This window comes from Notechis scutatus, chromosome 4 (genome assembly GCF_049901735.1).
Source record: "Notechis scutatus isolate UNSWTSFEM ecotype Mainland chromosome 4, rNotScu1.2, whole genome shotgun sequence".
Taxonomy (NCBI): domain Eukaryota; kingdom Metazoa; phylum Chordata; class Lepidosauria; order Squamata; family Elapidae; genus Notechis; species Notechis scutatus.
Window position 1 is genome coordinate 16,963,995 of NC_142012.1, and position 15,870 is coordinate 16,979,864.

The following is a 15,870-nucleotide window of genomic DNA, read 5'->3' on the forward strand; positions in this document are numbered from 1 at the left end:
TGTCTTTTCTTCTCTCTCTTCCCCCTCAGTATCTCTCTCCCCTTCTCTTTCTCTCCCTCTCCTTTCCCTCCCTCTCTCTCAGCATCTCTCCCTTCTGTCTTTTCTTCTCTCTCTTCCCCCTCAGTATCTCTCTCCCCTTCTCTTTCTCTCCCTCTCCTTTCTCTCCCTCTCTCTCAGCATCTCTCTCTTCCTGTCTTTTTCTCTCTCACCCAGCATCTCCCTCCCTCCCCCTCTCTCTTTTCCTGTCTTTTCCTCTCACTCCCCTCACTCAGCATCTCTCCCTCCCTCCCCTCTCTCTTTCTCTCTCCCTGTCTTTTTCTCCCTCTCTCCCTCCCCTCAGCATCTCTCCCTCCCTCCCTCTTTTTCTCTCTCTCCTGTCTTTTTTCTCTCTCCCTCACTCCCTCAGCATCTCTCCCTCCCTCCCTCTCTCTTTCTCTCTCCCTGTCTTTTTGTCTCTCCCTCCCTACCCTCAGCATCTCTCCCTCCCTCCCTCCCTCTTTCTCTCTCCCTGTCTTTTTCTCTCTCCCTCCCTCCCCTCAGCATGTCTCCCTCCCTCCCTCCCTCTTTCTCTCCCCTGTCTTTTCTCTCTCTCCCTCCCTCCCCTCAGCATCTCTCCCTCCCTCCCTCCCTCTTTCTCTCCCCTGTCTTTTCTCTCTCTCCCTCCCTCCCCTCAGCATCTCTCCCTCCCTCCCTCTCTCTCAGCACCTCTCTCTTGTTCGCCCCTCCTCTCTCCTAGGTGATCCATTTCTAAGCAACGTGCTGGCTAGCGGCGTTGGCGGCGTTGCTCGCTGGCAGCGGAGAGGAACTCCGTACATCCCACCCGACCAACCACCTCCCCCCGAAAAACGCCTCCTTATTTGGAGGCTGCCGCCGCCGCCGCTGGAGCTTCTACTGCAGAAAAGCCCCCACCGCCAGCCTTCGGTCGCTGCTGCTGCTGCTGCTGCTGCTGCTGCTTCTGCTGGGGGTGGTTTGCCCGCTTGCTCCACAGCCACGTCTCCGTGGACCTGCTACCTCGCTCGGCCACGTTGGAGGCTCCTTTTCGCAGCCTCCCTCCCCTCCCCATCGAAGAAGAGGGAGGAGGAAAGCCAGGGGATTACAGCTTTTTTCTTAAAAAAAAAAAAAAAAACCGCCTATATATTCCTTTTTTTTTTTTTTTTGCAAGGGGGAGAAAGTTCTGCATTCTTAACTGCATTGCTTTGAAGTTCACTTTTAGGATTTGAGGGTGTGTTTTTGTTTTTTTTCTCCCACCCCCGCGGGGGGGAGGGGGGGAGGAAAGGGGTCGGAACGCAGCGTGCTCTCTCTTTCTGCACACACTTTGCAGGGATCCGGCCAGTTGCCTGGAGATTTGAAAGGAAAGCTACTTCTTGCTTCGGGAGGGGAAAAACAACAACAACAACAACAACAACAACAACAACAACAACAACAAATCCATCCCTTTTCCCTCCCCCCTCCTCTCTTGTGAGGTGGGGGGACAGGGTGGCCGGGGCGGGGTGGGGGTGGGGGCAACGACTGGCATGGTTGGTCGGTTGACGGCTTGCAAGTTGTTCCGCCGGATTGGTCGGCAGGAGCGGGCGGTGCGGCTGGCCGCCAAAAGGAAAAAAAAAACGATTCCCGGTTCTCCATGCCTGCTTCCCCCCCCCCCCTCCATTCCTAAAACGAAGCTTTTTTGTTTTTAACGGCGAAAACGAGCAAGGCTGGATGATGAGGATGCCGCGATGAAGAAGACCGAGGCGCGCCAAGCTGCTGGCCCGACATCTCCGGCGAGGGACGCTGAATGGATTTGCTGCAGCAACTCCCCGCAACTCTGGTGATGCCCGGCCGCCCCCCGAAGTGACGCCGCCAGGAGCCGAGCCAGAGGCTTCCCCGGCAAGCTGGACGGGGTCTTTCCTCTTCGCCCACCCCCAGCTGGAAGGCTCTTCCGGAGGCTTTTCGCTTCAAACTCCCCCAACTCACTCACACTGTCTCTCTCTCCCCCTCACCCTCTTCTCCAACCTTGTGGCTTTGGCTCCTTTTTTTTTTTAAAAAATTCTCGCCCTCGGCGCTGGGTTTTTGGCTAACCCTCTCCCTTCTTGCTCTCCTCTACTTGGGTCTTCCCGAAAGCGCAGGAGATGGAAGTTTTGGTCTTGGCTTTGCTCCTGTCCGTGTGTTGGACTCGAACCTGGGAAGCGGCGCGGGCGGATTCCATCATCCACATCGGTAAGGCGCGAGAGGCGACAAAAGCGCGAGGCTCGCTTCGCTTTTTAAAAGCTTTGCCTTGTACGTAGACTTCGCGGCTTCTTTTGCGCTTCCGTGGGAAAGCTGCTCTCCGCAGTCGGGGAGCTCTTTGAAATAAGCCGGACGGCTCCTTGGGCATCGCCGTTTGTGCCGGGGTCAAAAAAGAAAAAGCACCAGCGGCGGGGAGTTGGGCATGGTGATGCCAAGGAAGCTCAAGGCTGGCCCGAGCCTCTGCAAAAACTGGATTGGGCGTTGGGGGGGAGAGACTGGAGGTATTTTTTTTGTGGCGGGGGAAGAAGGGTTTTTGCGCTCTCGCTTCTCTCTGTCTCTCTTGTTCTCTCCAAAGGATGAGTGGGAAAAATCAGGGCAAACCGCCGGAGTTTTGCTTCTCCCCGTACCGCGAAACCTTGAAAAAGGAGTTTTCTTTCTCTCTCGGTCGGCGGAGGTTATGTGGCTCCCCGGCTTCCACCGCTGCCATAGCAGCGCCCTTGAGTCCGGGGTGGGTGGGTGGAGAGAGCCAGCCGAAGGATCCCTTGGTTGGCATACGCGATCCCCAGGCTTCCCGGCGCGCGCCACACACACACACACACACCCCTCGCACACCAACACACGCGCGCACACACACACACAACCCACGTTGCTGCTGCACCCCCCCTTTCCCCCCCCGCACCCCCTTTCCGTATAGAGGAACTGGTGGTTTGGCAACGTGATTGCTTTTCCATTTTGCCCGACTGATCTTTTTTTTTATTTTAAGGTTTTGTTTTTAACCTCTCTCCGGCAGTGGCAGCCTCAGCATCCCGCTCCCCCCACCCGCTCCAGTTCCTTGTCAATCATTTGGTGCGGAGGTCGTAGAACGAGCAGTTTTTAAGGCGGGATGGGGGGGCTGGTGGGCTCCCCGGGTTCAACCCTGGATAATTTAGCCGCTGGAGGAAGCAGGGTAGCGAAGATAGTAGGGGAAAGCCACGCGTGACAGCTCCCTTCTCTCAGCCTTCCCCACCACCACCACCCGCCTCCAGCGAAATAGAGCCGGGGGCAGCTCGGCAAGGGTTAAAGGACACCCCCCCCCCAAATCTCCCATCCAGCTGCTGTGGGCCCCACCTATTGGCAGCAACATTGACGTCCACACGGGGGACTTGAACGCACGGAGAGGAGATTGGCGGCGGGTGGGGGGGCTGTTGATTATGATTCACAGAGCTGTCCGCAGCGAGCTCAGCTCGGAGTTTTCCTTTGCCAGTGGTCGGAGAGAAAGCAAGAGAGGGAGAGGGAGAGATGCTGAGACAGAGAGAGAGAAAGAGTTAGAGGGAGAGATAGAGTTGCTGAGAGGGAGAGAGAGAAAGAAAAAGAAAGAGAGAGGCTGAAGGGGGAGAGGGGGAGATAGAGATGCTGAGAAAGAGGGAGAGAAAGAATTGGAAGAGAGAGATGCTGAGAGGGAAGGAGGGAGGGAGGGAGGGAGGGAGAGAGAGAGAGAGAGAGAGAGAGAGAGAGAGAGAGAGAGAGCAAAGAAACCTCAGCCTTCCTAGTTCAGCATCTGTGTGTAAATACATCTCCCTGTCCAGAAGAGATGATGGTGATTTGGTGGGGTACCACTTCTCTTCTGTGCATTCAGTTGATAGAAGAGAGTCCAAGGACAGGCAAGAGCTGTGCTAATAGGAACTAAAGAATCACCTGGGGTGGGATAAGAAAAGGTCCAGCTCCACTTGCTGACTGGCTGGGAAGGCTCCAGTGGTGAAGCTGGTCCAGCTGAGTTAAAGTCTCCCTCCCCCCCCCTCGACAAACAGGGACCATGGTCCCTTGTGCCACAGCTAATGGCCAACGGCATTCCCTTCCTTCCAACTTGGAGTCTGTTGGGGCTTTCTAGCTTAAGTGATTTCCGCCCCCCTTTGGAAAACGTTATCTGCCAGTCCTGGGCTGTACAGTATAATACAGTGCTTCAACCAAGATGATTGGAGCTGAGAATCCCTGACTTCTTGCCTACAGTAGGTAGATATAAGTCAACAGTTTCTGGAGCTCTATCTTGGTTCATGATGTTAACAAGCACCCCCTTCCTCGCCTGAGCTGTCCTTTTATGAATGAATGGTTAGCTGACTTCCCATAGAATTCAAACCATTTATGATCTATTATTAAATTCTCATTTTCCAGCTGAAATCTAAAACTTGCTGGGGGGGGGATGCTGCTTTGGCGGGGAGATGCTTTGTTTACAGCAAAGTAGAATCTCTTGGAGAAAGGTTAGAGACAAATTCCCGGGTGCCCGGACAATGAATTTTCACCGATGAATAGTTTGTTTGTGAACCGACAACTCTGGGCACCAGGACGCTTCTTCCTTTTCACTAAGCAAACAGTGGCATGCACTGTTGAGCTGTGGTTTCACATCAAACGGCCCCTTCTCTCTCCCCCCTCTCTTTATGGTAATCGCTATTTATGTTGACTGGGTGCCTGTTAATTATTTATAACTGGCAAATACCTTCCTGCAGATAATTTAGCTGTTTTTGTTTGTTTTAATCGATATATGTTCATGGTTCCTTTCAATCAGCAGCACCAGGAGATATATATATTTGCTTAGAAAGGGGAGATAGGAGAGAACCAGAACAATTTGGAAAGAGAATTTGGCTTGACAGGTCAAGTGGCACATTTGACAAGGTAGTGACTTTGTTGCCATGAAGCTGGCAATTGGATAATTGTCATCCGTAGCGTTCTTCCCCACCCCTCAGGTTATGGGAAATAGCTAGTCTGAAATAAGTAGCACTTTCATTTAAATTTGGGTTAATAACTAATCTCTCTAGTCCCCCCCTTCCCCCCAAAAAAGTACAGTGAGTTTCATTTCCCCCCTCACTTCAAGCTTCAATTCTGAAAATGTTACAAGATCAGACTCTGTCTTTCCGTGGTTGTACATCTGCTGCATAAATGCAAACACCTGTCTTACAAAAATCCACTGAAGCAAGAACAATGAAAACCTGCGTTTGTTCATTTTACATTTCAGAAGAGGGCCTTTCTTTAAATAAGTTGGAAAAAAATTTCTAAATAAAACTTTTCAAAGGAAGAGAAGAAAGGAATGTTCAGCATTCTGGACAAGAAGATGTGAACAACAGGTATTACAGATGTTTGGGTTCTAAAAATGGAAAGAGTGAATAATTTCCTATTTTTTTCCTATTCTGCACTGTGTAATGTTGCATAATAGTAATAACAAGAGGTAAAATACAAGTATATATTGAGGAATTAGTCAATATGTTTACCTACTTTCTTCTCCCATTCTATCCTGTACAATATTGTATAATAGTAATAACAAGAGGCAAAATATTGGTGTATATTTAGGAATTCATCCATATAGATAGACTTTCCCCCTTTAGCAATAGTTGATTTATTAGCTGCATATAAAATATTTTAGGTATCCATTTAAATGTCCATCTTATCATACTTCTGTGGCAGTGAAGGATACTGAGAACTGTGATTAATTTATTGATGGGGGGGGCGTTGATAGTAGGCAAAATATAGAGAATTACTTTTTGTACAAATTAACCTTAATCAGAGTAGCATGTGAATGCTATTGCATTTTTTTTTTTTTTTTTAGAATAAACGTGTTGATTGGATTTCTCTAAATATCAGAAAAGAAATGGTTCACACATTCCTGCAGTTGTGGTGGAAAAATCCCTTTATTAAGCCTGTTGGGCTTTTGATTCACATGAGGGGAGATTTTTGTGAAGAAGGGAAAGGGAAAAAACCTTATTGACACTCTAGTTCTGCCTGCTGTGCTTTCTTGAGTCTATGCATTGATTGAATAATTTTATGAGACTCACATTACTTGATTGCTTAAAAGTTTCCTAATGATCTGCATGCAGTAAAAAGAAGTCAAAAGCCGTGAGCGGAATGGCAATGATATTCTGTTTTATGAGCCTATTGAAAAAAGTTGCTGGGATTTATGCTGCTCCAGAGCTCCCAAGTCTTTGAAATTAGCCACGCTGCTTGCAATTGACTTTGTACATTGCTTGTCTGATGCTTTTTTCTCTCTTCCTAAACGCAATTGGGACTTTGCAGACCTGTTTTAATTAATCTGGGATTAGCCAGCATTCTTAGCCAAGTGCACCATTTGGTGTAGTGCTGATGTTGTAATATTTAGGGATGTGAGGTTTGTCCATTGATTTTGACCCTCTTAAGTACCCTAATGAGAATTGTGAGGTTTTGTGTGGTCTTGGTGCTAGAAAATAAGGAAGAAAAATCTCCCGTGCAGTTAGAAGATAAACTTTTATTTGTAGAATATATTCCTTCGTGCGATTTCCTGCCAGAAATACATTCTGCATAGGCTCAAGCACTCTTTAAGTATTGGATTGAGATTTCTTTTTCTTAGGCTGCAGCCTTTCTTCTAGAGCAGGGGTGTCAAACTCAAGGCCTGGAGGCTGGATCAGGCCTACGGGGTACTTAGATCTGGCCTGTGAGGCTGCCCTGGAAACAGCAAAGGACCGGCCTGTGGTGCCTTTGCCAGAGACAATGGACTCCCAAGCTCCATTTTTGACTGCGACGGCTCCTCCAACCCTGTCAGTGAAAACAGAGCTTGGGAGGGCCATGCTCCTTTTTCACTGACAGAGGGTTGGAGGAGGCTGTCGCAGCCGGAAATGGAGCTTGGGAGCCCATTTTCACTGACAGAGGGTTGAAGGAGGCCGTCGCAGCTGAAAATGGAGCTTGGGAGCCCGTTTTCACTGACAGAGGGTTGAAGGAGGCTGTCGCAGCTGAAAATGGAGCTTGGGAGCCCGTTTTCAATGACAGAGGGTTGAAGGAGGCCGTCGCAGCTGAAAATGGAGCTTGGGAGCCCGTTTTCACTGACAGAGCGCTTGGGCCACCACAGACACTCCCAACACAAGTGACGTCAAGCTGGCCATGCCCCCCTGTCCCCCAAGATAAAACACAACCCTGATGAGGCCCTCAATGAAATCGAGTTTGACACCCCTGTTCTAGAATATTTTGAGATGGCTATTTTCCCTTTCAGACTGCACGAGAATTAGATAAAAATATGACAGGATAAAGCTATGAGGCTAACTTATTTTCTAGGAAGTTATTCTCCAGCCCAAAATGCAAACAGTGGTTGTTGTTATTTTCTTTATATAAAAAGAGGGAGGCCTGAGGTGAGCCTCCAGTGTGAAGATAGGGCTGGTGATTTTCTTCCTTCTTTCCAATAGAATTCAGAGGATTTTTCAATGAGTTCTTGATAGGTATGTTCAAAATGTACAAATGTACATTCCCTCAGGAATGTTTGTAATCTTGTAGAAGCCTTTAGCTTCTCTTTCCAAAGTCCTCAGATATTTCACCTGAAAAAGAACATGCACATAAAGCAAAATTGAATGGCAGCTCTGACTGAAATGTGACTGAAATGTGAGGTAGCAATTTCTCAGTTCTTTGCCTCCTGAAATGGATTAATATACCCAAAATGGCGATTAAAATCTCTTTGGAAAATCTACCTTCACAATCTATGTTACACTAGTGCTTGTAGTGCCTAAGGTATTCAGGTAGTCCTCGACTTACAACAGTTAATTTAGTGACCGTTTGAAGTTACAAAGTCATTGAAAAAAGTGACTTGTGACCATGTTTCACACTTACAACTGTTACAGATTCCCCATGGTCATGTAATCAAAATTCAGCCGCTTGGCAATTGACTTATATTTATGATAGTTGCAATGTCCCGGGGTCATGTGATTGCCTCTTACGATCTTCTGACAAGCAAAATCAATGGGCAAGCCAGACTCACAACCATATTACCAAGTTAATAATGATCCACGTAACAAATGTGGCAAGAAAGGTTGTAAAATGGGGCAAAACTTACTTAAGAAAAGTCTGCTTAGACCACAGAGGTTTTGGGTCCAATTTCAGTCAGAAGTCGAGGACTACCTGTGTTTCACTTTCCACTGGTCTCACCTGAGTTAAGTCTTTTCCCATTTAAAATGGGAATTCAGAACAAACTGCTGAAGTGTTAGCAAATAGAATCAGAACGAAGGGGCAAATGGCACATGTTGTTTTGGATTTATAGAAATGTCTTTGCACAAATCATGCTCCTTTACATTTCCACATGTTACTTGTGCATTTTCCTGATACTAGGAGACAGTAGTGATATATGCAAATGCCCAGGGATTCAATTCTCCCTTTGTTCTTTTGGTAAGGTAAAGGTTCCCCTCGCACATATGTGCTAGTTGTTCTGGCTCTAGGGGGCGTTGCTCATCTCTGTTACAAAGCTGAAGAGCCAGCATTGTCCTAAAACATCTCCGTGGTCATGTGGCCGTCATGACTAAATGCCGAACGCGCATGGAACACTGTTACCTTCCCACCAAAGAGGTCCCTATTTTTCTACTTGCATTTTTACATGCTTTTGAACTGCTAGGTTGGCAGAAGCTGGGACAAGTAAGCTTAGGCAGTGCTAGGCGGTGCTAGGGATTCAAACCAAACTGCTGACCTTTCTGATTGACAAGCTCAGCGCCTTAACCACGGAGCCACCGCATCCCTTGTTCTTTTGGTAGTTGTGGCTAATTCAAAACCTGCTTATTTAAAGATCAGCAATAGATCCATGCTCATTAGCAAAGGTAAACCTTTTTTGAGACCTCCCAGAAATTCTCTTTGCAGTACTTAAGAAGTTAAAAAAAATATGGATAACTGTTAAGCCTGGATTCCCCAACGAGTGTTAAGGAAAACAAACTAAACAGAACATGCAGCGAAGTCAGATAGGAAGACAGGTAAATATGTGAGATAAGTTTTCTAGTTAACACGCAGTAAAAATACAGATACGCTTGTGCTATCAAGAATATAGTTTATTCCATTTAAGAATTATAGCATAGTCATAATAAACAGTCCAGTAGTCATATATCATTTCAGTCAAGTCTTGTCGGGGATACTCTATTTGCAAAGTCCGTGTTGAATAGCCAATGTCAGTTCACTTACAATAAATCTGTCCAATCTTATCTTCTCTCCGTTGAGAAAAATCAACACTCCTACAAGAACGCAGTCATCAATCCATCCAGTAATTAGGGATCAGTAAGCCAGAGAGAGAGAGAGCTGCTATTGCCTCGCTTCTTATATATTGCTTTTACAACCACACCCTTAATTACATTCTTGCTGTTAAAGTTACACACACTTTAACTAACAAACCATGATACCATATTTATTATTTTTACCCAAACCAGTTAGGGTAAACAATGTTATCCCTAACATTCTCCCCTTTTGGGTAATAATAATAATATTACAATAATATAACCATTTACACCTTTAAATCATAATTGTCACAACTCTCTTTAAATTTTCTAACTCCTTGAGCTTTTGTAAACTGGTCTGCAATATTTTCTTCCGTCATGCAGTATTCAAGTTTAATTAGACCATTTTTAACAGATTCTCTAACATTTAAGTATCTTAAATCAGTATGCTTTGATCTAGTCTTTACAGCAATATTAGTAGCTAATTGTATAGCTGCCTGGTTGTCCTCGTACACAATAATAAAATCTTTAACAGTTATACCCATGTCTAATAATAACTGTTTGTACAGAATTAAGTCAGCGCATAGTAATGACAGACATGAAAATTCTGCTTCCATCGTTGACAAGCTAATATGCTGTTGCCTGATTGACATCCACCCTATTAAAGTCTTACCAAATAATATAGCCATCCCAGATGTTGATTTTCTAGTGTTTATGTCAGTTGCAAAACTTGCATCTGCATAGGCACTAAGATTCAAATCACCTTTTGGCTCTAGATACAATGCATGGTGCATTGTTCCTTTAAGATATCTTAAAATTCTCTTTAATGCTTGCCAATGACATTGATGTGGATCATTATTAAATCGTGCCAGCTGATTAATACTATAAGCTATATCTGGCCTTGACCAATTGCTTATATATGATAAGCTACCAATCAAAGATTGATATATGGTCTTATCAAATTTGGGACTTTGAGCATCATTTTTGCAAATTTCCTGACTCATTGGAGTCTTTGCAGGCTTACAAAGTTCCATTTTCTACAATTTAATTAATTGGCAAATTTTATCCTCTTGAGATATCTTAAATCCTTTTGTGGTTTTGTTAATTGTCAATCCTAGATACTTTTTAATTTCACCTAAATGCTTTAATTTTATCCTTTTGGCTAATAATGAAATAATCTCAGTAACTTCATTATTGGTCTTAGTAATCAAAGCAATATCATCTGTAAATAATAACAATAATGACACCGTTCCATTATTTTCTCTTTTAAACATACATGGATCTGCTAAACCAGATTTAAACCCTATATTGTTTAATTCTTTCACAATATATTGGTTCCATTCATAGCCAGATTGTTTCAATCCATATAAACTCTTCTTGAGTTTCCAACAATCATTGCTATTTACTTTATTATCATTTATACCAACTGGTTTTTTCAAATATATTGTATGCTGCAATGGTGCATGTAGATATGCAGTTTCTACATCTAAATGGTTAACAATATAATTCTTCTTAGCTGCCCACACTAAAGCGGCTCTTAAAGTTGTAGCCTTAAGATTTGGTGCAAATACCTCATCATAATCAAATGTATTTTGGTTAAATCCTTGTGCTACTAATCTAGCTTTAAAAGTTACTTTCCCATTATTTCCAGTCTTTACTTTAAATATCCATTTGCACCCAATGGATTTTTCTCCTGGAGGTAATTTGGTTTCTTCATAAACCTTCATTTCCTTTAATGAATTTAACTCTTTTTCCATTGCCTTTTGCCAATTCACCTGATCCTTAGCAGGATACATTTTAAGTTCATCTATGCTAGAAGGAACTTTATTTACTTGGCAAACAATACTTGCCTGATATCTATCAGGTGGTCTAGTTATACGTGTTGTGCGTCTAGGTATAACAGGACTTACAGGTGGACTTTCCTTTATTTCCTGTTCTTGACTATCTATCTCTTCTTGATCAATTATTTCCTCTTGATCTGATTCTATTTGCTCTTCATGGACTTCTTCTTTAATTGGACTTTTCTTATAACTAGTCTTTTCTTTCTGTCTCTTATAGGTTTCTATAATAACATCATTATCTGAATCCTGTTCTAATCTATTCCATCCTATATGTTCTAGGAATTGTGCACTAGCACTGCAGTATACTCTAGATGTACCTGGTTCCCAGAATCTATAAGATCTATGGTTTGCTTGATATCCAACAAAAATTAATCTTTTTGCTCTATGTTGTCCTTTGTGCCTGAGTTGTGTAGGGATATGCACCCATGCTGGTGCACCAAATGTGTGAATATAACTCAAATCAGGTTTCCTACCATGCCACAGAGTGAATGGTAATTCACCTGTTGTTGAATTAACAACATTGTTTAATATGTGATTACCACACATTATAGCTTCTCCCCACAAATTGTCAGGTAATCCAGAATCAGATAACATAGTTCTTCCCATTGATTGCAGTGTTTGGCCTCTTCTCTCTATAAAATGCATTATGTTGAGGCCTATATGGTGCACTCTTTTTATGTTGAATACCTGCCATTCTAAGTCTACTCTGGAATTTATTATTTGTAAATTCCGCACCATTATCTGTTATAAGAGTTACTAGTTTCTTTTTAGTTTTCCTCTCTGCAAATTTTAACCAATTAAAGAAATTTGTATACGTTTCAGTTTTTCTCTTCATTAAAAAACAGAAACCATACCTAGAATAGTGGTCCATTATGCTTAATATGTATCTAGCACCACCTACACTTGGCTTTTTAGGACCTATTATATCGGCAAATACTACCTCTAAAGGCTCTTTGGTAGTAAATCCATCAACTCTATTTGCCGGTATGACTTTGCTTTTGTTTTGATTACAAGCAGAACATTGCAAATACTTATTACAAGGTTTCAAACTTATTCCTTTAGATAGTTGAACAGTTCTCTTAATCATTTTAAAATTTAAATGACCTAGCCTTCGGTGTAACAAGTGAATACATTCATCATGAGGTTTTCTATTATCATAAACCGTGTTAGCCATCTCTAAACCATTATCATTTAACACATATAAGTCACCTCTTAAAGATGCAGTAATTTTCTTACCTTCTTTTTCAATTAAACAAGTATCTCCCCTAAAGGTAACTATGTATCCTAATCTAACTAACATTCTAACTGAAAGCAAATTAAATTTAAGTTGAGGTACATATAACATTTTTACGTTCTCATTTATATAAGAACAATGTGCAATACCTTCACCTTTTGCTTTAATTTTCCATCCGTTTGCCAATGAGATATGCTGTGAACTCATGGACATTTTTACAAATTTTTTGTTATCATTTGTAATACAGTGGGACGCACCACTGTCAACCACCCATAAATTATTTTTTTACAACTCCATTACTATATATTGCTAACTCATAATTCTTATTTCTTCTTTGTTGGCTTCCAGTATTCTGGCTTGCATTCTGGCGCTTTGGTTTCTTACAAAATCTTGCCAAATGTCCTCTCCCCCCACAATTAAAACACTTTTTAATTGCGTATGCGGTAGGAGATTCATTATTTTCCTTTTGAGGTTGCTCCCTCCTTAACTGATCTCTTTCAAGCCTTCTTCTGGCCTCTTCAATCAATCTGCCAGTGATATCAGTTAAAGTTAGGCTTTCTTTAGGCAATATTTCAAGGGAAGTTACGTAGTCATCAAAACTTTCGTCTAATGAAGATAGAATTATGTAGACCTGGTGTAGTTCAGAGAAAATAAGCTCCTTCTCGTGCAGTTCTTGAAAAATTCTTTTCATAGTATTCAAATGACTCAGCATATCACCACTCTTTTGGAGATACGTGCGGAAAAGCTTCCGTGTTAGATTTATGTGAGCACCAACGTTATCTCTGACATAAATCCTCCTCAGTTTTTGCCAACACCCAACTGCAGTTTGCTCTCCGCGTATATGAACAAGTTGCTGATCAGTTAATGTTAGTCCTATGATGCAAAGTGCTTGTTCATTTTTCTGTTTAAATTCTTCTATCTTTTTACTATCTTCCTCATCTTCAGAATCCCATTCTTCTACGTTTGGTGGGTTTTCAATTATGTTCCACAGACCTTCACTTCGTAGAAGTAAACTACATTTCATAGACCATGAAACATAGTTTGTTCCATCCAGCTTGGATATAAGGGACAAACTTTGTAGACTGACTTGTGCCATGTTTCACTATATGGTTATAAAAATATAATTGATAAAACACAGCTGTCTGTTTACTGTAACGTGTAACAACACAAAATCTCACCTTTTTACATAAACCTGTTTTTATCCTAGTTAAACTGGCTTTGCAGTCTCTCTGGGCCCATAACCAGTGTTAAGCCTGGATTCCCCAATGAGTGTTAAGGAAAACAAACTAAACAGAACATGCAGCGAAGTCAGATAGGAAGACAGGTAAATATGTGAGATAAGTTTTCTAATTAACACGCAGTAAAAATACAGATCGCTTGTGCTATCAAGAATATAGTTTATTCCATTTAAGAATTATAGCATAGTCATAATAAACAGTCCAGTAGTCATATATCATTTCAGTCAAGTCTTGTCGGGGATACTCTATTTGCAAAGTCTGTGTTGAATAGCCAATGTCAGTTCACTTACAATAAATCTGTCCAATCTTATCTTCTCTCCGTTGAGAAAAATCAACACTCCTACAAGAACGCAGTCATCAATCCATCCAGTAATTAGGGATCAGTAAGCCAGAGAGAAAGAGAGCTGCTATTGCCTCGCTTCTTATATATTGCTTTTACAACCACACCCTTAATTACATTCTTGCTGTTAAAGTTACACACACTTTAACTAACAAACCATGATACCATATTTATTATTTTTACCCAAACCAGTTAGGGTAAACAATGTTATCCCTAACAATAACCACATATCCCTAAATATTAAAACATCAGCACTACACAGATTATACATGAGTTTTACATGAGGAGAGGAACTCAAAAGGACGGTAGTGCATTTCCCTTTTCTTTCCATGCTGCTTGCCCTTTTCTGTTTAGTGTGATGATGTGAAATGCTCTGTAGAGTTGTAATTGCAGGAATATTCCTATCTCGGATGGCAAACCTCAGATAAAGAATGTTTCCAAACAAATACAACTCAGGCAAACAAAGTCACTAATCTAAAGGAGGATTAGAGAGAGGCAGTAAACATATGTTAGACTTTAACTAGAGATATTTAATTGTGTTAATTACTTTTATGCTAAACAGTAACGAAAGTTAAGCAGTAACCAAAGTTAACCAATGTTGGAGGATAATTAAAAATGTGTATAAATGCAAGACTAGACTCCAATAAAGTTCATCATGATTCTGTTGATCATGATCAAACAACTCAACTGCCTCGTCATTACAACAATGCTCAGTTTGTTGAAAGTAACACCTAGACCTTTCAATCTGTTTGGGGTGGGAACCTTCACAGATTCTTCCAGCTGTGAAGCTAGCTATCATAGCCATAACTGATAAGGAGCTGGAGATTGGAACTCAGTTTGATAATAGCTGGTTGTCTACAGGAACCAGTAGAAGGGAAGGGAGTTTGAAGAATTTTATTCATTTTTCCCATAGTTTCTCAAGCCTTTCTAAATGCTTTTTCCCCCATAAGAATGCTAACCAGCCTTTCAAGTATGCCCTTTCCCTACCCCAAAATCTCCCTGATAGGAACTGGTCTGATACGGCCTGAATTCTTTTTCTAAAACCTCTTTTTTTCCGGCTAGCATAGCCTCCAGGCACCTCAGGGTCACCGTAGTTGTGCTCCTGGTTCCTGTAGTCTGCAGCTTTTCCTTCTGGAAATCCATTCCTCCTCCCACCCCCTTGGATGAGAAGTGAAATGTCTTCAAAAGAAAAAAACAAGGAAGTCCAGTTGCTTCCTGAAAAAGAACCTTTGGGACAACCATGGCCTGGATGACTGAGAATCTCTACAGACCTTTAGCATTTCATCGGTTTTCATTCATGTTTATCATTTACTTTTCCTTCCCTCTTCTTAAACACTGCTTAAGGCAATATACCTGTTTGCTGCTTCAGTTCTGGTCTCATAAGTCATTTAATTGAAATTATTAAATAAATACCTGGAGAATTAGGCTAGGCTTATACAATTATTCTATAAACTATTGTGTTGGAAGTAGATGAGTTAAACAAATGACTTTCAGGTCTTTCCATTTCCCCAGAGAGCCATATATTTAGCTCTAGCCACTTATGATCCAACGTTCATTTGGCACCTGCAATGGACGGATGCATTTCCCTTTATTTTTCATACATGCCAAACGAAAACTGGTAATTGCAACATGTTAAAGTATCTGCCTTTTTTCCCCATTATGATTATAATTTGAGCAATAACTTTTAGGGCTAATGGTAACTTTACTCTTAATAGTAATTTGAATGGTTGTGCTTAATGTTAATAGTCATTTTAAGCTGTTCTCCCTTTATCACTATATTGCATCTAGAGCACTGAATTTTCATTGGGGTCCAATTGGACTTTCGGGGTTTTCTTTTCTAGAGAAATATGGAACAAAAATATAATTGGGAGAAATATATCCAAAACGTAGTTCAAAATTAACTTTTTGTAGACAAGAAAGGGGCTCCAGGACCTCATGTTAGGAGAGAAAACTAGCAAATGAAATCATGTTCTGAGGAATTCAGCCTTTCCCAAATAGGAGTTTTGCTGATGTGACGATCTACAAATTGTTCATACTTTCCTCTTTTGTGATGCTGCTGAAA

At 42.2% G+C, this 15,870-nt stretch overlaps 1 protein-coding gene across 1 annotated transcript in view; it reads left to right on the forward strand.

Annotated features, from left to right (window-relative positions):
• The first annotated feature begins 1,965 nt into the window (after positions 1 to 1,965).
• GRID2 (glutamate ionotropic receptor delta type subunit 2) overlaps positions 1,966 to 15,870 on the forward strand; it is a 1,056,494-nt gene continuing 1,042,589 nt past the window's right edge. The window contains exon 1 of the mRNA XM_087962873.1: positions 1,966 to 2,196. Within this exon, the coding sequence (XP_087818999.1) occupies positions 2,109 to 2,196 (88 nt within the window). The 5' untranslated portion in view covers positions 1,966 to 2,108. The remainder of the gene's footprint in view (positions 2,197 to 15,870) is intronic.